The sequence below is a fragment of the Cuculus canorus genome, chromosome 29 (assembly GCF_017976375.1).
Source record: "Cuculus canorus isolate bCucCan1 chromosome 29, bCucCan1.pri, whole genome shotgun sequence".
NCBI lineage: Eukaryota > Metazoa > Chordata > Aves > Cuculiformes > Cuculidae > Cuculus > Cuculus canorus.
The window spans coordinates 3,560,629-3,585,492 of record NC_071429.1 but is presented as its reverse complement, the minus strand read 5'-3'; the positions used below and the strand labels follow the sequence as shown (position 1 = coordinate 3,585,492).

The 24,864-nt window shown below is 61.2% G+C and overlaps 2 protein-coding genes across 15 annotated transcripts; one reads left to right on the top strand and one right to left on the bottom strand.

Moving 5' to 3' along the window:
- Positions 1-17: 17 nt before the first annotated feature.
- Positions 18-9,069, bottom strand: CSAD (cysteine sulfinic acid decarboxylase). Of its 6 annotated transcripts, XM_054051668.1 has the most exons (14): positions 8,712-9,069; positions 8,494-8,620; positions 7,038-7,128; positions 6,820-6,926; positions 5,733-5,848; positions 5,576-5,655; positions 5,447-5,501; positions 4,246-4,362; positions 4,074-4,138; positions 2,903-2,984; positions 2,506-2,705; positions 1,481-1,532; positions 985-1,074; positions 46-893 (listed from the first exon to the last, which is right to left on the bottom strand). In XM_054051668.1, the coding sequence occupies exons 1-14, from the start codon at positions 8,835-8,837 to the stop codon at positions 672-674; spliced, it is 1,530 nt and encodes a 509-aa protein (XP_053907643.1). In that variant the 5' UTR covers positions 8,838-9,069; the 3' UTR covers positions 46-671. The 6 variants fall into 6 exon arrangements, with proteins under 6 accessions (XP_053907642.1, XP_053907641.1, XP_053907646.1 ...); XM_054051667.1 differs by having other exon boundaries at positions 18-893; positions 5,447-5,655; positions 5,733-5,789; XM_054051666.1 differs by having other exon boundaries at positions 20-893; positions 4,246-4,330; positions 5,447-5,655.
- Positions 9,070-10,726: 1,657 nt separating this feature from the next.
- Positions 10,727-20,185, top strand: ITGB7 (integrin subunit beta 7). Of its 9 annotated transcripts, none has more exons than XM_054051502.1 (15): positions 10,727-10,803; positions 10,884-10,957; positions 12,129-12,225; positions 13,001-13,216; positions 13,725-13,966; positions 14,316-14,474; positions 15,071-15,166; positions 15,275-15,364; positions 15,493-15,633; positions 16,726-16,913; positions 17,488-17,627; positions 17,965-18,073; positions 18,947-19,161; positions 19,564-19,697; positions 19,813-20,185. In XM_054051502.1, the coding sequence occupies exons 1-15, from the start codon at positions 10,740-10,742 to the stop codon at positions 20,020-20,022; spliced, it is 2,175 nt and encodes a 724-aa protein (XP_053907477.1). In that variant the 5' UTR covers positions 10,727-10,739; the 3' UTR covers positions 20,023-20,185. The 9 variants fall into 9 exon arrangements, with proteins under 9 accessions (XP_053907477.1, XP_053907478.1, XP_053907487.1 ...); XM_054051503.1 differs by having other exon boundaries at positions 13,001-13,171; positions 19,813-20,175; XM_054051512.1 differs by having other exon boundaries at positions 13,001-13,171; positions 19,793-19,997.
- Positions 20,186-24,864: the final 4,679 nt, after the last annotated feature.

Sequence of the window (24,864 nt, the reverse complement as noted above, 5' to 3'; positions counted from 1 at the left end):
GCCGGGAGGAAAAGAGGCTCTGCTCCGGTTCCTCCAGGCTGGGAAGGGCTTCCAGGGGGAGGGTGGGGTGGTTGTGGGGCTGCGAAGGGTTCCAGGTGGAGGTGGGACGAGTTATGGGGCTGAGGAGGGTTCTGAGTGGAGATGGGACGAGTTATGGGTCTGGGGAGGGTTCTGGGTGGAGATGGGACCAGTTATGGGTCTGGGGAGGGTTCTGGGTGGAGATGGAACGAGTTATGGGGCTGAGGAGGGTTCCAGATGGAGTGTGGGGTGGTTGTGGGGCTACGAAGGGTTCCAGGTGGAGGTGGGACGAGTTATGGGGCTGAGGAGGGTTCTCGGTGGAGATGGGATGAGTTATGGGTCTGGAAATGATTCCAGGTGGAGTGTAGGGTGGTTGTGGAGCTACGAAGGATTACAGATGGAGATGGGACGAGCTATGGGGCTGAGGAGGGTTCTGAGTGGAGATGGGACCAGTTATGGGGCTGAGGAGGGTTCCGAGCGGAGATGGGACGAGTTATGGGGCTGAGGAGGATTCCAGATGGAGTGTAGGGTGGTTGTGGGGCTATGAAGGATTCCAGATGGAGGTGGGACCAGTTATGGGTCTGAGGAGGGTTCTGAGTGGAGATGGGACGAGTTATGGGTCTGAGGAGGGTTCTGGGTGGAGATGGGACCAGTTATGGGTCTGAGGAGGGTTCTGGGTGGGGTGGGGGGTGGGGGGTCCCCCCCAGGTCCTCCCCGAGCCTCTCGATCTCATCGAGGAAGAAGTCCAGGTCGGCTCTGGTGACCACAGGGTTGGTGACCACTTGGCGGAAGAAGTTGACGTGAGGGCCATGGGGTTGATACCCCACCAACATGGAGCCCTTCTTCATCATCCGCTCTTTGATGACCGGAGCCACCTGCGGGGGGAGGGGAGGGGTGGTGGGGTTTGGGGGTCACCAACCATTTTGGGGGGGACATGGAGACGACACTGGGGTTCCCCCAACTCACCTTTCCCAGTTTGGACCAGTACTGGGGGTCATCTTCCCGTCCGCGCAAACTGGGAGGGACGAACCAGAAGCAGAGGTTGATGAACTCGGGCTGAAGGAGAAGAACCACGAGGAGGACCATGAGGAGGACCAGGAGGAGGACCACCGGGAGAAGGAGGAGGAGGAGAACCAGGAGGAGGACCAGGAGAAGAACCAGGAGGAGGAGAAGCAGGAGGACCAGGAGGAGAAGGAGGAGTAGGACCAGGAAGAGGACCACGAGGAGGAGAAGAACCAGGAGGAGGAGGATGAGAACCAGGACGAGAATCAGGAGGAGGACCAGGAAGAGGAGGAGGAGGAGGAGGACCAGGAGGAGAACCACGAGGAGAACCACGAGGAGGAGGAGAAGCAGGAGGAGGAACAGGAGGAGGAGGACCAGGAGGAGGAGGAAGAAGGTGATGGTATCCAGCGGAGCTCCAGGACTTTGGGGGGACAGCGGTTTCCCCCCCCCCATTCCTTACCTCCAACACCAACCGGAAGCCGTCCCTCCTCTTCATCTCCTCGGCCAAATACCTGCCAGGAGGGGGGACAACCTGAGAGTGGCCTCGTTGGATGAGGTCTTGGAGATCATGGAGACCAACCAGCCCCGACCACCGCCGGACCGGCCCCGAGTGCCTCCTCCACCCACAGCTCCAGGGATGGAGACACCTCAACCACCCCTGAGCACCTCATCCACTCACATCTCCAGGATTGGGGTCTCCACCACCTTCAGGGATGGGATTTCCACCACCTCAACCATTCCTGAGCACCTCATCCATCCACAGCTCCAGGGATGGGACACCTCAACCATCTCTGAGCACCTCATCCACCCACATCTCCAGAATTGGGATCTCCACCACCTCCAGGGATGGGATCTCCACCACCTCAACCATCTCTGAGCACCTCATCCATTCATATCTCCAGGACTGGGGTCTCCACCACCTTCAGGGATGGGATTTCCATCACCTCAACCATTCCTGAGCACCTCATCCACTCATCACCTCCAACCCCTCAAGATCCCTCTTGGAGTGAGGAACCCAAGAGGACATCTCCATTCCCTTCTCCTCCAACCCCTTAAGATCCTTCTTGGAGTGAGGAACCCAAGAGGACATCTCCGTTCCCTTCTCCTCCAACCCCTCGAGATCCCCCTTGGAGTGAGGAACCCAAGAGGACATCTCCACTCTTTTCTCCTCCAACCCCTTAAGATCCTTCTTGGAATGAGGAACCCAAAAGGACATCTCCATTCCCTTCTCCTCCAACCCCTCGAGATCCCTCTTGGAGTGAGGAACCCAAGAGGACCTCTCCATTCCCTTCTCCTCCAACCCCTCGAGATCCCTCTTGGAGTGAGGAACCCAAGAGGACCTCTCCATTCCCTTGTCCTCCAACCCCTTGAGATCCCTCTTGGAGTGAGGAACCCAAGAGGACATCTCCATTCCCTTCTCCTCCAACCCCTCGAGATCCTTCTCGGAGTGAGGAACCCAAGAGGAACGGAGCTCATGGTTCTCACCGGGTGAAGGCGAAGGCTCGTTCCACCCTCCGGGCGAGTCCTTGGGTGCCGATGGCTTTCCAGAGGAGCCAAAGTTTGAGACAGTCCACGCGACGGCCGCACTGTGGGGTTTTGTCTCCGGTGTCGTAGGTGACATCGTAGAACTTATCCCGTTGGAAGAGATACGTGGCGCCCGTGCCGTGACAGCGCTGGAGGAGACCCTGAGGGAGATGGAGGTCACCTCATGGCTGGAGGAGACCCTGAGGGAGATGGAGGTCACCTCAAGGCTGGAGGAGGCCCTGAGGGAGATGGTGGTCACCTCAAGGGTGGAGGAGGCCCTGACGGAGGTGATGGTCATGCAAAGGTTGGGGGTTGCCATGGGGCAGCCCTACGGAGGGGACGGAGCTGTGGGACGTACCGAGGAGTCTCGGAGCAGGAATGCCGAGCACTGCTGCCCCACTGTCAGCATCTTGTGGGGGTTCCAGGCCACCGAGTCCGCCCTGGAGGAGAGAATCAGAATTGATTGAGTTCGAAGGGACCTTAAAGATCATCCACTTCCAACCCCATGGGCGGAGACATCCCACTGGATCAGGGGCTCCAACGCCATCCAACCCGGCCTTGAGCACCTCCAGGGATGGAAGAGCCACCACTGCTCCGGGAAACCCATTCCAGTGTCGCACCACTCTCATGGGGAAGAAATTCCTCCTTATGTCCAGTCTAAATCTGTCCCTCTCCGGTTCATCCCCGTTCCCCCTCTTCCCATCACCACAAGACTTTGGGAACAGCCCTTCTCCGGCTTTCCTGGAGCCCCTTCAGGTACTGAAGGTCACTCTAAGATCTCCTCGGAGCCTTCTCTTCTCCAACAACCCCAACTCTCTCAGCCTGACCTCATATAAGAGGTTCTCCACCCTTGGATCATCTCCATGTCCTCCTCTGGACCCATTCCAACAGCTCCATCTCCTTCTTATGTTGAGGATTCCAGAACTGGAGACAACTCTCCAGGTTTGGTCTCCCCAGAGAGGAGCAGAGGGGCGGAATCCTCACCCTCACCGTGGTGGCCGCGGTGCTTTGGACGCAGCCCAGGACACCTTTGACCTTCTGGGCTGATAGAAGAGACCTTAAACTGGGATGGAGGGTGATCCCAGTCCTTAAACTGGGATGGAGGGTGATCCCAGTCCTTAAACTGGGATGGAGGGCGTTCCAGTCCTTAAACTGGGATGGAGGGCGATCCCAGTCCTTAAACTGGGATGGAGGGCGATCCCAGTCCTTAAACTGGGATGGAGGGCGGTCCCAGTCCTTAAACTGGGATGGAGGGCGGTCCCAGTCCTTAAACTGGGATGGAGGGCGATCCCAGTCCTTAAACTGGGATGGAGGGCGATCCCAGTCCTTAAACTGGGATGGAGGGCGTTCCAGTCCTTAAACTGGGATGGAGGGCGTTCCAGTCCTTAAACTGGGATGGAGGGCGATCCCAGTCCTTAAACTGGGATGGAGGGCAGTTCCAGTCCTTAAACTGGGAGAGAAGAGGGTCCCCCCAAGGCAGGAGCTGTGCCCCCATTGGTGGAGATGCTCCTGGTGGGACGGTCACTCACCTCTCGATGCCATCCAGGAGGTGTCGGTGTTTTCCGGAGAGAAGGGCGCTGCCACCCCACGCCGCCTGCCGGCAGGGACAGCCACGTCACCCATGGATGGGGGTCTCCCCCCGTTTTTTGGGGTGTCCCCATCACCACCACCACCTCCTCCTCAGGGCGGTTCCCGACTCACGTCTACGTGCAACCAGAGGTTGTGGCGTTGGCAGATGTCGGCAATGGCGCCCAACGGGTCGAAGGCGCCCAGAACGGTGGTGCCACTGGTGGCACAGACGAAGAACGGCTCAGCGCCCTGAGGACATCGGAGAGGACACGGAGGTGGGGAGAGGGGGAAAGGGACGGGAGGAGGGGGACACGGAGGTGGGGACACCGTGGGGAGAGGAGGAGGAACGGGAGGAGGGGGATGTGAGGATGGAGCAAAGAATACGGGGATGGGGACATGGGGATGGAACAAGGAATATAGGGATGGGGACATCAGGATGGCAACGGGGACATCGGGGTGTGGACGTTGGGATGGGGACATCAGGATGTGGACATTGCGATGGGGACATCGGGATGGAGCAAGGAATATGGAGATGGGAACATCAGGATGGGGATTCGGAGATGGGGATGGGGACATCATTGGGGTAGGACAAGGAAAATCAGGATGGGGACATCAGGATGGGGAAATGGACATCAGGATGGGGACAGGGACATGGGGATGGGGATATCATTAGGATAGGACAGAGAACATGAGGATGGGGACATCGGGATGGGGACATTGGGATGGTGATGGGGACACCATTGGGATAGGACAAGGAACATGACTATGGGGACATTGGGATGGGGTGGGGGTATCGGGATGGTGATGGGGACATCAGGACGGGAATGGGGACTCCATTGTGATTGGACAAGGAATGTGGTGATGGGGACATCGGGATAAGGACATCATTGGGATAGGACAAAGAACGTGGGGAGGTGGCGTCAAGGATGGGGCTGCGGACATGGGGATAGGACAGGGAACACGGGGACGGGGACATTGGACTGGAGCAGAGGACATGGGTGGGATGGGACAAAGAACATTGGGATGGGTCTGAGGACATTGGGATGGGTCTGAGGACACTGGGATGGGACGGGGGATGTTGGGACGGGACAGAGGATGCTGGGATGGGGCAAGGGATATTGGGATGGGACAGGGGACGCTGGGACGGGATGGGGGACGTTGGGACGGGACGGGGGACGTTGGGATGGGACGGGGGACGTTGGGACAGGGGACATTGGGATGGTATGGAGGATGTTGGGATGGGATGGGGGACGTTGGGATGGGACGGGGGACGCTGGGATGGGGCGGGGGACGCTGGGATGGGACAGAGGAGCCCTTTGTGGATCCGCTTCACCTCGGCTTTCGCCCTCTGGATCTCCTTCTCCAGCTCCTCGGGGACCATCTTCCCCCTGGGGGACGGGGACAAAGGGAGGTGGCCGCGGGGACGGGGAGGGCCGCGGGGTCCCCAGCGCCGCCCCCCAACCTGGCGTCGGTGCCGACCAGGCGGACGTTGTCGGTGCCGATGCCGAGGAAGGCGGCGCCCTTCTGGATGGAGTAGTGGCTCTGGTGGGACAGGACAGATGGGATCCGCGATGGTCCCCAAGACCGCCTCCCCCTCTCCCTGTCCCCTCGGTCCCCACCTCCTGGGACGCGAAGAGGACCAAGCGCGGCAGAGCCCAACTGCCCGTCCGGCGGCTCTGCGGAAAGCGCCGGAACCGCGCGACGTTGATGGCGTAAAAGTTGGAGAAGGAGCCTCCTGGCAGGGAGGGGGACACGTGGGGACGGGAATGGGGACGGGGATGGGATGGGGACGGGGATGGGGATGGAATGGGGACGGGAATGGGAATGGGGAATGGGGACAGGGACAGGGATGGGGATGGAATGGGGATGGGGATGGAATGGGGAATGGGAACGGGGAATGGGGACAGGGATGGGGATGGAATGGGGACAGGGATGGGGACAGGGAATGGGAATGGGGACGGGGAATGGGAATGGGGACGGGGAATGGGGACGGGGAATGGGAATGGGGACGGGGAATGGGGACGGGGAATGGGAATGGGGACGGGGAATGGGAATGGGGACGGGGACGGGGAATGGGGACGGGAATGGGGATGGGGACAGGGAATGGGGATGGGGACAGGGTGGGAAGAGGGATGGGGACAGGAATGGGGATGGGGACAGGGAATGGGGACAGGAAATGGAGCCAGGAAAAGGGAGAGGAATGGGGATGGAGATGAGGTTGGGGACAGGAATGGGGACGGAATGGGGATGGGGACGGAATGGAGGTGGAGATGGGGACAGGGAATGGGGACAGGGATGGGGATGGAGACAGGAATGGGGACAGGGATTGGGGATGGGTATAGGGATGGGGACAGGGAATGGGGATGGGGACAGGGATGGTGATGGAGACAGGGATGGGGAAAGAGAATGAGGATGGGGACAGGAATGGGGACGGGGATGGGGACAGGGGTAGGGATGGGAAATGGGGACAGGAAAAGGGAGAGGAATGGGGATGAGGTTGGGGACAGGAATGGGGACAGGGAATGGGGATGGGGACGGGAAATGGGGACAGGGATGGGGACAGGGAATGGGGATGGGAAAAGGGAGAGAAAGGGCATGGGGATGAGGACGGGGAATGGGGACAGGAATTAGGACAGGGATGGGGATGGGGACGGGGACAGGGATGGCGACAGGGAAGGGGACAGGATCAGGTCCCGCAGGTGGTACCGGGGGCGAAGATGCCATCTCCATCGCTCCATCCCACCATCTCCCTCAGCTTGGCCAGAAGGACCTCCTCCATCAGCACAAACACCGGAGCGATCTCATAGGTGGCCCTGAGGGGGACACGGGTGGGGGTCCCTCTGCCAGGACACCCCCTGGAGGGGACCCCAAACCCCACCGGGACCCCCAGAAACCCGCCCCTGGGGACCCCCCCCGCAACGCACTGGCTGGTGTTGAGGGTCTCTGTGATGAAACGTCCGGTGAGCGCGAAGAGATCCAAACCCGAGAAGAGTTGGTTGAAGAATCGGGGGTGACCTGGGGGGGGGGGGCACGGTGAGGGAGAGGGGGACAGCGGGGACTCCTGGGGACCCCAACCCAGGGGACGAGAGGGACACCAGTGGGGATGGGGGTGGAACTGGGAGGGATGGGGACACCAGTGAGGATGTGGGGGGAACTGGGAGAGATGGGGACACCAGTGGGGATGGGGACACCAGTGGGAACGTGGGGGGGAACTGGGAGGGATGGGTGGAACTGGGAGGGATGGGGACACCAGTGAGGATGGGGGGGGAACTGGGAGGGATGGGGACACCAGTGAGGATGGGGGAGGAACTGGGAGGGATGGGGACACCAGTGAGGATGGGGGTGGAACTGGGAGGGATGGGTGGAACTGGGAGGGATGGGGACACCAGTGGGAATGTGGGGGGGAACTGGGAGGGATGAAGGTGAATTGGAAGCAGCTGGGTCTGAAATGGGAGCCATGAAGTAAACTGGGATCAGCTGGGGCTGCACTGGGAGCAATGGGGCTGGAGTGGGAGCCATAGGGCTGAACTGGGAGCAGCTGGGATTGAATTGGGAGCAGCTGGGGCTGAACTGGGAGCAGTCATGGCTGCACTGGGAGCCCTGGATTTGGACTGGGAGCACTGGGGCTGCAGTGGCTGTGAACTGGGAGCACTGGGGCTGCACTGGGAGCCCTGGGGCTGCACTGGGGCTGCAGTGGCTGTGAACTGGGAGCACTGGGGCTGCACTGGCGCTGCACTGGGAGCCCTGGGGCTGCACTGGGAGCACTGGGGCTGCCGTGGCTGTGAACTGGGAGCACTGGGGCTGCATTGGGACTATGCTGGGAGTCTTGTCTTTAAACTGGGAGCCGTGGGGCTCTGAACTGGGAGCACTGGGGCTGCACTGGGGCTATCCTGGGAGCCCTGGATTTGAACTGGGAGCCCTGGGGCTGCACTGGGAGCACTGGAGCTGCAGTGGCTCTGAACTGGGAGCACTGGGGCTGCATTGGGACTATGCTGGGAGTCTTGTCTTTAAACTGGGAGCCGTGGGGCTCTGAGCTGGGAGCACTGGGGCTGCACCAGGGCTATCCTGGGAGCCTTGGTTTTAAACTGGGAGCCCTGGGCTGCATTGGGAGCACTGGGGCTGCAGTGGCTCTGAACTGGGAGCACTGGGGCTGCACTGGGGCTACGCTGGGAGCCTTGGCTTTAAACTGGGAGCCCTGGGGCTGCACTTACTCTGAACTGGGAGCCCTGGATTTGAACTAGGAGCCCTGGGGCTGCACTGGGAGCACTGGGGCTACACTGGCTCTGAGCTGGAAGCCCTGGGGTTGCACTGGGGCTATGCTGGGAGCCTTGGCTTTAAACTGGGAGCCGTGGGGCCCTGCACTGGGAGCACTGGGCTGACCGGTCTTGACGCTGTAGCGCAGGACGAGGCGGCAGCGGCGCAGGAGGCTCTGGCGGCTCTCGCCATGGTCGCGCAGCTCCAGGCCCAGCAGCTCCCGCAGCTCCTCCGGCTCTTTCCACTCACACACCTGCTCCAAAGGGACCCACCACGATGGGGATCCCCCCCTTTGTTTCCAACATTTGGGGTGTTTTTTGGGGGTTCCCCCCTAATTGTCTCACCTTTTGGGTGGCGTCGGTGCCCTTCCGCACACCCTCATCCAAGAGGATTTGGAGGGCTTCCAGCAGGAACGCTTCGGCATCCGCCACGTCCGAGCCAGGATGGTCCAATTGGATCATCTCCGCCATCGTTGTGTGGTTCCCTCTCAACCACTGGAAGGGATTCTTCCCCCCCCCAACTCCGAAAAGGGACACCCCCAAAGGATTGAGCCCAAAACCGCTGTGGGAATGGGGGATCCCTCTGAGCTGGAGAGGGAGAGGAGAGCTCAGCCACGTTGGGGACAAAGTCCATAGGGAGGGAGGAGCGGGAAAAGGGGGGATGGGGGGACCCGGAAAAACTGGGGGACACACGGAGGGAATGGGGGACACAGGGGGAATGGGGGGACATGGACGGGATGGGGGACACGGGGAGAATGGGGGGACACAGGGGGATGGGGGGACATGGAGGGAATGGGGGACAGGGGGGGATGGGGGGACATGGGGGGATTGGGGGGACACGGGGGGATGGGGGGACACGAGGAGAATGGGGGACACAGGGGGAATAGGGGACACGGAGGGAATGGGGGGATGGGGGCACAGAGGGATGGGGGACACGGAGGGAATAGGGGGACATGGAGGGATTTGGGGGACATGGAGGGATGGGGGACACGGGGGGATTGGGGGACACGGGGGGAATGAGGGGACACGGGGGGAATGAGGGGACACAGAGGGATTGGGGGACACGGAGGAATGGGGGGACACGGAGGGATTTGGGGGACACAGGGGGAATGGGGGACACGGAGGGAATGGGGGACACAGAGGGATGGGGGGACACGAAAGGAAGGGGGACACGGAGGAATGGGGGGACGGGGGGAATGGGGGACACATGGAGGGATGGAGGGGACACGGAGGGAATGGGGGAACACGGAGGGATTGGGGGGACACGGAGGGATTGGGGGGACATGGAGGGATTTGGGGGACACGGGGGGAATGGGGGGACATGGGGGAATGGGGGACATGGAGGGATGGGGGGACACGGGGGGAATGGGGGACATGGAGGGGTGGGGGACACGGGGGGATTGGGGGGACACGGGGGGATGGGGGACACGGGAGTATTGGGGGACACGGAGGGAATGGGGGGACACAGGGGATTGGGGGGACACGGGGGGAATGGGGGACATGGGGGATTGGGGGGACACGGAGGGATTGGGGGACACGGGGGGGATGGGGGGGACAGAGGGATGAGGGGGACACGGGGAGATGGAGGGGAAGGGCAAAAGTGGGGGTTCAGAGTCCCTAATCCAGCGGGGGGTGTTGCTGCCCGGGGGGGGGGGGTGGGGGGAACTGGGTGGGCTTTGAGGTCCCTTCCAACCCAACCCATGACTCCAGGGACCCCCCAGGACCCCTTTAGAGCCCCCCATGTCCCCTCTAGAGCCCCCCAGGACCCCTTTAGAGCCCCCCATGTCCCCTCTAGAGCCCCCCATGTCCCCTCTGGAGCCCCCCAGATCCCCACTAGAGCCCCCCATATCCCCTCTAGAGCCCCGCAGGACGCCTTTAGAGCCCCCCAGATCCCCTCTAGAGCCCTCCAGGACCCCTCTAGAGCCCCCAGATCCCCTCTAGAGCCCCCCAGGACCCCTTTAGAGCCCCCAGATCCCCTCTAGAGCCCCCCAGGACTCCTCTAGAGCCCCCCAGGACCCCTTTAGAGCCCCCCAGATCCCCCCTAGAGCCCCCCATGACCCCTCTGGAGCCCCCCAGGTCCCCTCTAGCACCCCCAGGACCCCTCTGGAGCCCCCCAGGACCCCTCTAGAGCCCCCCAGATCCCCTCTGGAGCCCCCCAGGACCCCTCTAGGGAATCCTAGGCCCCTTTAGGGACCCCCAAAGGTTCCCTTGCCCCCCCAGTGCCATAATCCCCCCCCTCCCCAGGTTCCCTTGCCCCCCCCCCCCGAGCACCTTGCCCCCCCCCCCCATTCCTTGGCCCCCCCCACTGCAATCTCCGCCCCCCCCCAAATCTCCGCCCCCCCCCCCCCCCCATTTCCCCCCATCTGTGGGGCCATGGCTGGGCTGGGGGGGCTCCTTCTGCTGCTGCTGCTGATGGCCCGGGGGGGGCACGGGGAAGGTGAGGGGGTTGGAAAGGGGGGGGGGGGGGGGTTTGGGGGGGGCCTGTCACTCCCTGACACCCCCCCCCTTCCCCTCAAGACTACTGTGACCCCCACGAGTCCTGCGAGGAGTGTGTGAGCGCTCACCCCCAGTGCGCCTGGTGCGAGGAGACGGTGAGTGGGGACCCCCCCGGACTGACCCCCCCATTGAATTCCCCCCCATGATCCCCACATTGACCCCCCTGTCTGACCCCCCCGGACTGACCCCCCCCATTGAACCCCCCCCACTGACCCCCCCGACCCCCCCGTATTGAACCCCCCATTGAATATCCCCCCCGAACCCCCCGACGCCCCTATTGAATCCCCCCTGACCCCCCCATTGACCCCCCCATTGAACCCCCCGACCCCCCGCACTGACCCCCCCATTGAATCTCCCCTGCGACCCCCTCATTGACATCCCCCCACACTGACCCCCCCATACTGACCCCCACTATCGACACCCCCATACTGACCCACATTGACCCCCCATACTGACCCCCATTCACCCTCCATATTGCTCCCCACTGCCCCCCCATAGTGACCCCTCCATTGCCCCCCCCAGACCCCCCGATGCACCCACACCTGCCCCCCCAACCCCCTCTGTCCCCCCCAAACCTTCCCCCCCCCCCCAATTTCCTCCCCCTCTCGTGTTTTGGTCACAGGAAGTGTCAAAACCTCAAACACAGGGAGGGAAGGGGGGGGGGCAGTTCCCATGGGGCACAGGGGGGGCGGATGTGGGGTGCAGGGTGTGGGGCACAAGGTGGGGCGCAGGGTGTGGGGTTCAGGGTGTGGGGGGTCAGACGCTGTGGGGCAGATGCTGAGCCCCTCCCTTAAGACTTCCTGCGGGGAGGGGGCAGTTGGGGGTCAGGCTGTGGGGCTGATGCTGTGGGGCTGATGCTGTGGGGCAGATGCTGTGGGGCACAGGGGGGGCAGTTGGGGGTCAGGCTGTGGGGCACAGGGGGGGCAGTTGGGGGTCAGGCTGTGGGGCAGATGCTGTGGGGCACAGGGGGGCAGTTGGGGGTCAGGCTGTGGGGCAGATGCTGTGGGGCACAGGGGGGGCAGTTGGGGGTCAGGCTATGGGGCACGCGCTGTGGGGCACGGGGGGGCAGTTGGGGGTCAGGCTGTGGGGCAGATGCTGTGGGGCTGATGCTGTGGGGCAGACGCTGTGGGGCACAGGGGGGGCAGTTGGGGGTCAGGCTGTGGGGCAGATGCTGTGGGGCAGATGCTGTGGGGCACAGGGGGGGCAGTTGTGGGTCAGGCTATGGGGCACACAGCCCCACAGCGCCCCACACAGTGCCCCCCACAGCACCCCCCAGAGCCCCTTCAGCCCCACGGCCGCGGCTCCGACCCAGACGGGACGCAGCAACTGCGGCCATCGCGCGTCCAACTGCGACTGCGGCCCAGTGAGGGGATGGACAGAGGGACAGAGGGACAGAGGGACAGAGGGACAGAGGGACAGAGGGAGAGGGACGGACATAGGGAGGGAGGGATGGATGGAGGGAGGGATGGAGGGATGGAGGGGTGGAGGGATGGATGGAGGGATGGATGGACAGACGGAGGGACAATGGATGGAGGGAGAGATGGGGGATGGATGGTTGTGTGGTTGGATAGACAGAGGGAGGGAGGGATGGATGGAAGATGGGTGGTTGGTTGGACGGAGGGATGAATGGATAGAGGGATGGACGGGTGGGTGGGGCTGGGGCATGGAGATGGGTGGGAGAGGGAGGGAGAGAGGGAGGATGGAGGGAGGATGAGATGGGGATGGGTGGTTGGGGGGATGGAGAAAACAGATGGAGGGATGGATGGAGAAGAAGATGGAGGGATGGATGGAGAAGAAGATGGAGTGATGGAGAAGAAGATGGAGAGATGGATGGATGGATGGATGGATGTATGGATGGATGGATGGAGAAGATGGAGGGATGGATGGAGAAGAAGATGGAGGGATGGATGGAGTAGAAGATGGAGGGATGGATGGATGGAGAAGAAGACGGAGGGATGGATGGAGAGGAAGATGGAGACTGACTGGGGAGATGGAAAGGATGGAGTGTGGATGAAGATGGATGAATGGATGGATGGATGGATGGATGGATGGATGGATGAATGGAGAGCTGGAGAAGACCAGTGCAGGGGGTGGAGGACACCCACTGGACATCCCCTGATGTCCACCCACTGGACCAGGGGAGGAGCAGAGCTTCCAGGTGCGGTTCCGCCGGGCACAGGACCGCCCTGTGGACATCTACTACCTGATGGACCTCTCCTACTCCATGCGCGATGACCTGGAGAACGTCCGCAAGTTGGGCAGTGACCTCCTGGCGGCTCTGCGCAACGTCACCACCTCCGTCCGCATCGGTGGGGACACGAGGGGTGATCCTGGGATGGAAGATGGACGGATGGGTGGGTGGAGGGGTGGATGAGTGGTTGCATGGATGGTTGAAGGGATGGAAGATGGAAGGATGGATGGTTGGATGGAGGGATGGATGGATGAAGGAATGGAAGATGCAGTGATGGAGGATGGATGGAGTGAAGGATGGATGAGTAGATGGATGGATGCAGGAATGGAGGATGAAAGGATGGACGGTTGGATGGAGGGACGGATTGATGAAGAGATGGACGATGGATGGAGGGGTGGAGGGTTACAGGATGAATGGTTGGAGGGATGGAGTGTGGGTGGATGAGTAGATGTGTGGGTGGAGAAATGGAGGATGAAGGGATGGATGGAGGATACAGGATGGAGGATGGCCGGGTGGTTGGATGAAGGGATGGATGGATGGAGGATGGAGGGATATGTGGATGGATGATGGATGGATCAAGGATGGAGGATGGATGAATGAAGGGATGGATGAAGGGATGGATGAAGGGATGGAGGATGGAGGTGATCACCTCCACCCCTTGTCTCCCACAGGTTTCGGCTCCTTCGTGGACAAACCGGTGCTCCCCTTTGTCAGCACAGTGCCCTCGCGGCTGCGCAACCCCTGTCCGGAGCAGCCCGAGCCCTGCGCGCCCCCCACCGCCTTCCACCACGTCCTGTCCCTCACTGATGACGCCGAGGAGTTCGCCAAGAGCGTCAGCCGCCAGCGTGTCTCCGGCAACTTGGACGCGGCTGAGGGTGGCTTTGAGGCCATCATGCAGGTGGCCGTCTGCCAGGTGAGGAGAAACGAGGCCAAGGAGGACCTGGAAGAGGAGGCGGAGTGGGGCTGGAGAACCTCAAGAGGTTCAACAAAGCCAAGAGGGACCTGGACAGGGAGGAAGAGTGGGGCTGGAGAACCTCAAGAGGTTCAACAAAGCCAAGAGGAACCTGGACGAGGAGGAGGAGCGGGGCTGGAGAACCTCATGGGGTTCAACAAGGCCAAGGTCCTACCCTTGGGCCGGGGTGGTTTCAATCCAGGATGGGGGATGGGAGAAGCTCGATGTGCACTGTGCCCCCTGCGCGTCCCCCGTCCCTCTGCCCCACACGTGTCCCTCTGCCCCACACGTGCCCCCCGGTGCCCCACAGGAGCGCATCGGCTGGCGCCGTGCCACCCGCCTGCTGGTCTTCGCCTCGGACGACGTCTTCCACTCATCGGGGGACGGGAAGTTGGGCGGCATCGTCCTCCCCAGCGACTCCCGCTGCCACCTCGATGCCGGCGGCCGCTACACCAAAAGCCACATCTACGTAGGTGCCCCGACCCCACGGACACCCATCCCAACCCATCCTCCATCCCATACTCTCCATCCCATCCCACCCCATTCTATCCCATCCTCAATCCCATTCCATCTCCATCCCATCCTCAATCCCATCCCATCCTCAATCCCATCCCATCTCCATCCCATCTCCATCCCATTCCATCCTCAATCCCATCCCATCTCCATCCCATCCTGACATGCGGATGGATGGGGAAGATAGGATGTGGAGGGATGAGATGGAGATGGGATGGGATGGGGAGGATGGGTTGAGCTGGGATGGGATAGAATGGGGTGGCATGGGATGGAGATGATCGGATGGGGTGGGATGGAGATGGTGAGATAGGATAGGATGGGATGAGATGAGATGGAGATGGGACGGGATGGGATGGGATTGGGTGGATGGGATGGGATGGAGACGATGGGATGGGATGGAGACGATGGGATGGGATGGAGACGATGGGATGGGATGGAACAGGATGGAATGGGATGGGTTGGGATGGGATAGGACTGCAATGGGGTAGTTTTGGGCTGGGTCCCCCCATTTCCCCCTCATTTTCCCCCATTTCCCCCCCATTTCCCCCTCAGGACTACCCCTCCGTGGGGCACTTGGCTGAGGTGCTCTCGGCCGCCAACATCCATCCCATCTTTGCCGTCACCGCTCCCACCGTCCCCACGTACCGGGTGAGTTGGGGGGGTGGGGGATCCCCATCTTTTTTTTGGGGGGGACAGGGGGTGGATAGTGACCCTGATGGGGGTCTTTTCCTCCCCCCGAACCCCCTCTCTGGGCAGGAGCTGAGCCGCCTGATCCCCAAATCCGTGGTGGGAGAACTTCGAGATGACTCCAGCAACGTGGTGCAACTCATCGCCGACGCCTACGACGTGAGAGAGGGGGGGGACACAGGGGACCCCCTGGGAGGGGGAATTTGGGGGTGTGGGGGGGTCATGGGGTGCTGACCCCCATGGGTACCCCCCCAAATTCCACCCCATCCCCCTCCAATCCCATACAGAGCCTCTCCTCCACGGTGGAGCTGCGGCATTCGCCGCTGCCGCCCGACGTCACCCTCACCTACGAGTCCCATTGTGGGGACCCCCCCGACCCCCCCTCAGCGCTCGGGGGGCGCTGCACCCGCGTCGCCATCGACCAGGAGGTGGGGGGGCGGGGGCAAAGAGGGGGTGTTGGGGGTAAAGGGGGGTCCTGGGGGGCAAATAGGAGTCCTGGGGGATAAAGGGGGGTCCTGGGGGGCAAATAGGGGTCCTGGGGGATAAAGGGGGGGCATGGGGGGCAAATGGGGGGCATGGGGATAAAGGGGGGGCCATGGGGGGCAAATAGGGGGTCCTGGGGGAGAAAGGGGGGGCATGGGGGACAAATAGGTGGTCCTGGGGGTAAAGGGGGGCCATGGGGGGCAAATAGGGGGTCCTGGGGGAGAAAGAGGGGGCATGGGGGGCAAATAGGGGGTCCTGGGGGATAAAGGGGTGCCATGGGGGGCAAATAGGGGGTCCTGGGGGAGAAAGGGGGGGCATGGGGGGCAAATAGGGGGGCATGGGGATAAAAGGGGGGCATGGGGGGCAAATGGGGCCATGGGGGGACGCAGGCACAGGTGGGACATTGGGGCACTTGGGGGGCCATGAAGGGGCTTGGGGGGCAAATGGGGGGCATGGGGGGCATAGGGGCAAATGGGGGGACATGGGGGGCAAATGGGGACATGGGGGGCAAATAGGGTGCATGGGGGGCACAGGTGGGACATTGGGGCACTTGGGGGGCCATGAGGGGGCTTGAGGGGCAAATAAGGGGCATGGGGGCACTTGGGGGGACATGGGGGGCAAATGGGGGGACATGGGGGCAAATGGGGGGACGTAGGGGGCAAATGGGGGGACATGGGGGCAAATGGGGGGACGTAGGGGGCAAATGGGGGGACATGGGGGCAAATGGGGGGACATAGGGGGCAAATGGGGGAACATAGATGGCAAAGGGAGGGACGTAGGGGTCAAATGGGGGGGACATAGATGGCAAATGGCGACATGGGGGCAAATGGGGGGACATAGGGGCAAAGGGAGGGACATAGGGGGCAAATGGGGACATGGGGGCAAATAGGGTGCATGGGGGACACAGGGGACATGGGGGGGACATGGGGGTACACGGGCACGGGTGGGACATGGGGGCACCTGGGGGGGCATGAGGGGGCTTGGGGGGCAAATGGGGGGTGTGGGGGGCACTTGGGGGTCACGATGTCCCCCCCCAGGTGAGGTTCACGGTGCGGGTGCGCGCGGACGCCTGCCTGAGCTCGGGGGCGCGTGTGGGGCTGAGGGTGTTGGGGGTCCCGGAGGAGCTGAGCCTGGAGCTGAGCCCCCGCTGCGGCTGCCCCTGCGCTCAGCGCCGGCCCCGCACCCCCCTCTGCCATGGGGGGGACCTCGACTGCGGTGTGTGCAGGTGAGGGGGCCGTGGGGCGGGATGGGGTCCATGGGATGGGGCAATGGGGGCAATGAGGCGGGATGGGGGTCCGTGGGATGGGGCAATGGGGGCAATGGGGTGGGATGGGGTCCGTGGGGTGGGATGGGGTCCATGGAGTGGGTTGGGGTCCATGGGGCAATGGGGGACAGTGGGGACAATCAGCAGGATGACGTCCATGGGGTGGGATGGGGTCCATGGGGCAGGATTGGGGTACATGGGGCAGGATGGGGTCCATGGGGTGGGATTGGGTCCATGGGATGGGGCAATGGGGGCGATGGAGTGGGATTGGGTCCATGGGGCAGGATTGGGGTACATGGGGCAGGATGGGGTCCATGGGGTGGGATTGGGTCCATGGGATGGGGCAATGGGGGCGATGGAGTGGGATGGGATCCATGGGGCAGGATGGGATCCATGGGGCAGGATTGGGGTCCATGGGGCAAGGGGGGGTCTCTATGGGTTGGGGGGGCCCTATGGAGCAAGGCGGGGGTCTCTACGGGTCAGAGGGGTCTCTATGGGTCAGAGGGGTCTATATGGGTCTGACTGTGCCCCACAGGTGCCCCAGTGGCCGCGGGGGTCTGCGCTGCGAGTTGGAGGTCTCGGCCGGGGGGAGGTCCTTGGGATACAGCGCCCCCCCCAACAGCAGCCGCCCCCCCTGCGGCAGCTGCCAGAGACACCGGGGGCTGATCTGCGGAGGTGGGGGGACAGGGGGGGATATGGGGGGATATGGGGGGATATGGGGGGGACATGGACACAGGTTGGGGGGACCCGGGGGACAGTGGCCGTGCTGGGGGGGCTCTTCCTCGTCCCTGTCCCTGGGGGTTTCCGTCCCTATCGGATGCCCTCACCCCACAGTTCCCATCTCCGTCCCACCAAGTGTCCCACCATGGGTTCCCGTCCCATCGAGTGTCCCACCACAGGTTCCCATCCCACCACGGTTTCTGTCCCACCAAGGGTTCCCATCCCATCAAGTGTCCCACCATGGGTCCGTGTCCCACCATGGGTCCCCATCCCACCATGTGTCCCACCACAGGGCCTCAGCGTGGCGAGTGCATCTGTGGGATCTGCCGCTGCCACGGTGGCTACCGTGGGCCCCACTGTGGCCACTGCCCCTCCTGCCGCCCCCCGTGCCACCGCCTGCGGTGAGGGACCTGGGGACACGGGTGGGATGGGGACAGGGACGGGGAGGTGGAAACAGGAGGGCAGGAACAGGATGGAGATCGGGATGGAGAAGATGGGATGGAGAAGATGGGATGGAGAAGATGGGATGGGGTGGAACGAGTTGGGATGAGGAGGAAAGGATGGGATGGAGAAGATGGGATGGAGAAGATAGGATGGGTCGGGGATGATTGGGATGGGGTAAGATGGGATGGGGTGGAATGAGTTGAGATGAGGAAGAGAGGATGGGATGGGGTGGAATGAGGTGGGATGAGGTGGAGAGGGTGGGATGGAGAAGATGGGATGGAGAAGATGGGATGGAGAAGATGGGATGATTGGGATGGGGTAAGATGGGATGGGATAGAGAAGATGGGATGGGGTGGAATGAGTTGAGATGAGGAGGAGAAGATGGGATGGGGTGGAACGAGTTGGGATGAGGAGGAGAGGATGGGATGGGATGGGATGGAGAAGATGGGATAGGATGGAATGAGTTGGGTGAGGAGGATAAGATGGGCTGGAGAAGATGGACTGGAGAAGATGGGATAGGATGGGATGGAGAGGATGGGATGGAGAGGATGGAGAAGATGGAGAGGATGGGATGGATGGGATGGAGAAGATGGGATGGATGGGATGGAGAGGATGGGATGGAGAGGATGGGATGGAGAAGATGGGATAGGATGGGATGGATGGGATGGAGAAGATGGGATAGGATGGGATGGAGAAGATGGGATAGGATGGGATGGAGAGGATGGGATGGAGAGGATGGGATGGATGGGATGGAGAAGATGGGATAGGATGGGCTGGAATAGCGCGGCTGGGGTGGGACGAGAAGGTGGCGGCTGACGTTGGGGGCGCAGGCCATGTGCGGAGTGCGTGGCGCTGGGCCGGGGGGCGCTGCCGGAGAGCTGCAGCCGGGGGTGTCCCCCCAACACCACCCGCGCCCCCGCCCCCCCCACCGACCCCCGAGAATGGTGCCGCGGCCGCAGCCACGACGGGCGGGAGCTGCTCTTCCTCATCCAGGGGGGAGAGGAGGATGAGGGGGGGGTCACCCTCACCGTCTGGGCCGAGGAGGGTGAGTGGGGGGACCCCCATGACCCCCCCAAATTCTGGGACCCAAAGACCCCCATGACCCCCCCAAATACTGATACCCAATGACACCCATGACCCCCCCCCAAACACTGACACCCAAAGACCCCCCATGACCCCCCCAAATACTGACACCCAATGACACCCATGACCCCCCCAAATGTTGGGTCCCAATGACCCCCATGACCCCCCCCCCCCAAATTCTGGGTCCCAATGACCCCTCTGTCCCCCCCCCAGGTCTCTTGGGACCCCCAAACCCCTCTCCCCACAACTTGGGGTGCCCCCCCAGCTGGGATGGGGAGGGGTCCTTGCCCCATAGGACCCCATTTTTTTGGGGGAGGGGGGGTGTTTTGGGGGTTGTCCCCCCCATACTGACCGTGTGCCGCAGGGGGGGCCCTGGGGGGGCCCTGGACGGTGGCCGTGTTGGTGGCCGCGCCAGTGGTTTTTGGGGTGCTGGTGTTGGGGCTTTGTCGCCTCAGCCTCCAACTTCACGCACGACGAGATTTCAGGCGCTTCCAGCAGGTGAGACACCCCCCCAAAAAACAAAACCCCAGGGGTCACCCCCAAAGTGGGGTCACCCCCAAAGTGGGGAGACGTGACCCCCACTTTTCCAACAGGACAAACCCCTCTTCTGCAGCGCCGCCACCACCATTGTCAACCCCCGGTACCAGCCCGGCTGAGGGGACCCCATCGGGACCCCCCCAAAATCTCTGGGGTCCCCCCCGGGACCCCCACCCAATCCCTGGGGACCCCTAAAACTCCTCCCCAAGGCTGTGGACCCCCCATATCTTTATGGACCCCCATTATCCCTGGGGACCCCCCACCCCCAATTACTGGGGATCCCTAAAACTCCTCCGTATCCTTGGGGACCCCCCATATCTCCAGGGACCCCCATATCCCTGGGGACCTCCCCCCCCCCCCAATTACTGGGGATCCCTAAATCCCATCCTTGGGGACCCCCTATATCTCCAGAGACCCCCATATCCCTGGGGACCCCCCACCCCCAATTACTGGGGATCCCTAAAACTTCTCCCCATCCTTGGGGCCCCCCCATATCTCCAGGGACCCCCATATCCCTGGGGACCCCCCCCCTAAATCCCTGGGGATCCCTAAAACTCCTCCCCAAGGCTGTGGACCCCCCATATCTTTATGGACCCCCATTATCCCTGGGGACCCCCCATATCTCCAGGGACCCCCATTATCCCTGGGGACCTCCCCCCCCAATTACTGGGGATCCCTAAATCCCATCCTTGGGGACCCCCGATATCTCCAGGGACCCCCATATCCCTGAGACCCCCCCCCAAATCCCTGGGGATCCCTAAAACTCCTTCCCATCCTTGGGGACCCCCCATATCTTTATGGACCCCCATATCCCTGGGGACCCCCCCCCCCCAATAAGAGGTCCCAATGCCAATCAAATGTCATTAAAAGAAGGAAAAAGGGCATTAAAGGAGCGGAAAATCCGAATTAGTGGAGGAAAAACTGGAATTAGAGGATGGAAAATTAGAATGAAAGGAGAAAAATGGCATTAAAGGAGGGGAAATTGGAATTAAAAGAGGGGGAAATTGGAATTAAAGAGGGGGAAATCGGAATTGAAGGGGGAAAATTGTGATGAAAGGGGGAAATCATCATTAAAGGGAGGAAATCAGAATCAAAGGGGCGAAATTCAGGATTAAAGAGGGAAAAATCAGGATTAAGAGGGGAAAAATCCGGGTTAAAGGAGGGGAAATGGTATTAAAGGAGGGGATAATCAGAATTAAAGGGAGGAAATGGCGTTAAAGGAGGGGATAATTGGAATTAAAGGGGGGAAATGGGAATGAAAGGGGGGAAATTGGAATTAAATGGGGGAAAATGGAATTAAAGGGGGGAAATTGGAATTGAAAGTGGATCAGAATTAAAAGGGGGGAAATTGAGATTAAAGGAGGGAAATAAGAATTAAAGGGGGGATATCAGAATTAAAGGGGGAAATTCAGGATTAAGAAGGGAAAAATCGGGATTAAGAGGGGAAAAAATTGGGATTAAAGGAGGGGAAATGGTACTAAAGGAGGGGATAATCAGAATGAAAGGGGGAAAATTGGGATTAAAGGGGTAAAATCAGGATTAAAGGGGGAAATGGGAATTAACAGATGGGAAACGGCATTAAAGGAGGGAAAATTGGAATTAAAGGAGAGGAAAATGGAATTAAAGGGACATTGCAACACCTCGAGGACCTCTCCGGAGCCCTCTGGACCCCCTCTGGAGCCCCCCAGGATCATTCCAACACCTCCAGGATCCACCCAGAGCCCTCTGGGACACCTTTGGATCTCCCCAGGATCATTCCAACACCCCCAGAAACCCTCTGGAGCCCCTCAGGATCATTCCAACACCTCCAGGAGCCCTCTGGAGCCCCCCAGGATCATTCCAACACCCCCAGGATCCCTCTGGGACCCCTCTGGAGCCCCTCAGGATCATTCCAACACCCCCAGGAACCCTCTGGAGCCCCTCAGGATCATTCCAACACCCCCAGGAACCCTCTGGAGCCCCTCAGGATCATTCCAACACTCCCAGAGCTCCTCTGGAGCCCCTCAGGATCATTCCAACACCCCCAGAAACCCTCTGGAGCCCCTCAGGATCATTCCAACGCTCCCAGAGCCCCTCTGGAGCCCCTCAGGATCATTCCAACGCTCCCAGAGCCCCTCTGGAGCCCCCCAGGATCATTCCAACACCCCCAGGACCCCACTGGAGTCCTCCAGGATCATTCCAACACCCCCAGACCCCTCTGGAGCCCCCCAGGATCACTCCAACACCCCCAGGACCCCTCTGGAGCCCCCCAGGATCATTCCAACACCCCCAGAACCCCTCTGGAGCCCCTTAGGATCATTCCAACACCCCCAGGACCCCTCTGGAGCCCCCCAGGATCACTCCAACACCCCCAGGACCCCTCTGGAGCCCCCCAGGATCATTCCAACACCCCCAGGGCCCCTCTGGAGCCCCTCAGGATCATTCCAACACCCCCGGGACCCCTCTGGAGCCCCTCAGGATCATTCCAACATCCCCAGAACCCCTCCAGAGCCCTCTGGGACCCCTCTGGAGCCCCTCAGGATCATTCCAACACTCCCAGGAGCCCTCTGGGACCCCTCTGGAGCCCCTCAGGATCATTCCAAGACCCCCAGGAGCCCTCTGGGACCCCTCTGGAGCCCCCCAGGGTCATTCCAACACCCCCAGGACCCTCTCAGTATCCCCCGAAGCCCTGTACAGAGCCCCAGTTGCTTCTCAGCATCTCCGGGAGCCCTCTAGACACCCCCAGGAGCCTTTCAGTGTCTCCAAGAGCCCTGCAGAGACTCCCAGGAGCCTCCTGTGTGTCCCCATGTCCTCCCCTGTGTCCCATTTGTCCCTCCTGTCCCCCCGTTTGTCCCCCTCCCCTCAGGTATCCCCATGTATAGAATGGTTTGTGGGTACCATCTTGGGAAGGTCACAGAAGGACCTCATCCCGCCGCCATCTTGGGAAGGTCACAGCTGATCGCCGCCATTTCGGATGCACATCCGCCATCTTGGGGAGGTCACACCGCCCATATTAATTATTGAGACGCCATCTTGGGGAGGCAACGAGGCGCCATCTTGTGGTAGTCTTGTGTTACCTCAGTGGCGCCATCTTGGGAAGGTCACAATACCACAGCGACATTGCATTGAGCCACCATTATGTGAAGGTCACAACTTCCTTCAACGGGACGCCATCTTGGGAAGGTCATACATTCACTGCAATTAACCACCATTTTGAGTGTGCCATTGTGCGCCATCTTGGGAAGGTCAGAATACCTCCAATTCTCATTGCAGTGAACCACCACCTTAGGAAGGTTATGCTACCCCCTACACATGGCAATGAGCCGCCATCTTGGGAAGATCACACAACCATTCACCGCAGTGAGCTGCCATCTTGGGAAGGTCAGAACCTTTCCCCTCAAAGAGCCGCCATATTGGGAAGGTCACACATCCTTTCACATCAATGAGCCGCCATCTTTGGAAGGTCATACGCATTCATTTCACTGAGCCGCCATCTTAGGAAGGTCACACCCATTCACCTCACTGAACCACCATCTTGAGTGTACGCTTGTAGGACGTCCCCCCCTCAGCCGCCATCTTGGGTGTACACATGCGATCGCTTTGCGTCCCACGATGGACCCCGAAACGCACCAGGAGAGAAGGGGGAAGATTTGGAATATCGGCGCTGGATGGAGTCGCGGTAGAACTGGAAGATGGTGTCGGCGGCCACGAGGCTCTGCTGCAGCTGTGGAGACCCCATCAGTGTTTGACCCCATTTTGGGGGCCATTTGTGGACCTGTGGAGCCCCCATCGCTGTTTAACCCCATTTTTGGGCTGTTTCCCCCCATTTTAGGTACCATTATGGAGCCCTGTAGACACCCCCAGGAGCCTTCCAGGATCCCCAGGAGCCCTGTAGAGACACCCAGGAGCCTCTCAGTATCCCCAGGAACCCTACAGAGATTCCCAGGAGCCTTTCAGAATCCTCAGGAGCCGCTTACAGACCCGCAGGAGCCTTTCAGTGTTCCCAGGAACCTTGCAGAGACTCCCAGGAGCCTTTCAGAATCCTCAGGAGCCCTGCAGAGACTGTGATGGATGGGGCGGAGCCTCAGGAAGGCTCTGTGGGAGCTGATTGGCTGTGATGGAAGGGGCGGAGCCTCAGGAAGGCATTGTGGGAGCTGATTGGCTGTGATGGAAGGGGCGGAGCCTCAGGAAGGCATTGTGGGAGCTGATTGGCTGTGGATGGATGGGGCGGAGCCTCAGAAAGGCTCTGTGGGAGGTGATTGGCTGTGATGGAAGGGGCGGAGCCTCAGGAAGGCATTGTGGGAGGTGATTGGCTGTGATGGATGGGGCGGAGCTTTGGGAAGGCATTGTTTGAGCTGATTGGCTGTGATGGAAGGGGCGGAGCCTCAGGAAGGAATTATGGGAGGTGATTGGCTGTGGATGGACAGGGCGGAGCCTCAGGAAGGCTCTGTGGGAGCTGATTGGCTGTGGATGGATGGGGCGGAGCCTCAGGAAGGCTCTGTGGGAGGTGATTGGCTGTGATGGAAGGGGCGGAGCTTCAGGAAGGCATTGTGGGAGTTCATTGGCTGTGATGGATGGGGCGGAGCCTCAGGAATGTGCTGCGGGAGCTGATTGGCTGCCGGGGATGCCGCTGTTGGTTCTGCGCATCTTCAGTCTCGAGGCGGGAGGTCTGAAACCTCTTGGCTGATCTTGGGAAACCACCAGTGTCCATGTGGGCACGAGAGCGCCAAGCAGCAGCCGGGGAGCGGCACACCAGCAGGGGTGAGGGGCTGCAGAGCTCAGTAATTGCTAGAGGATCAGCAAACCTGCTGCTTTCACCTGTTTATCTGGGATTCATAGAATCGTAGAATCACCAGGTTGGAAAGGACCCACTGGATCATTGAGTCCAACCATTCCTAACACTCCCTTAAACCATGTCCCTCAGCACTTCATCCAGCCGTTCCTTAAACACCTCCAGGGAAGGTGACTCCACTCCCTCCCTGGACAGCTGTTCCAGTGCCCCGATGACTCTTTCCGTGAAGAATTTTTTTCTGATATCCATTCTGACCCTCCCCTGGCGGAGCTTTAGGCCATTCCCCCTTGTCCTGTCCCTGTCACTGGGGAGAAGAGCCCAGCGCCCTCCTCTCCACAACCTCCTTTCAGGCATTGT

Bases quoted from the DNA above. Each gene is read 5' to 3' on its own strand.
- CSAD (XM_054051666.1), bottom strand. From the start codon at position 8,837: ATGGCGGAGATGATCCAATTGGACCATCCTGGCTCGGACGTGGCGGAT. The intron at 7,129-8,493 runs GTCAGCCCAGTG...CCCCCCCCCCAG, and splicing joins GCGCTACAGCGTCAAGACCG to GTCACCCCCGATTCTTCAAC. The intron at 5,656-5,732 runs GTGGGGACCGAG...CTGTCCCACCAG, and splicing joins TCCTCTTCGCGTCCCAGGAG to AGCCACTACTCCATCCAGAA.
- ITGB7 (XM_054051502.1), top strand. From the start codon at position 10,740: ATGGCTGGGCTGGGGGGGCTCCTTCTGCTGCTGCTGCTGATGGCCCGG. The intron at 13,967-14,315 runs GTGAGGAGAAAC...GGTGCCCCACAG, and splicing joins TGCAGGTGGCCGTCTGCCAG to GAGCGCATCGGCTGGCGCCG. The intron at 15,167-15,274 runs GTGAGTTGGGGG...CTCTCTGGGCAG, and splicing joins CCACCGTCCCCACGTACCGG to GAGCTGAGCCGCCTGATCCC.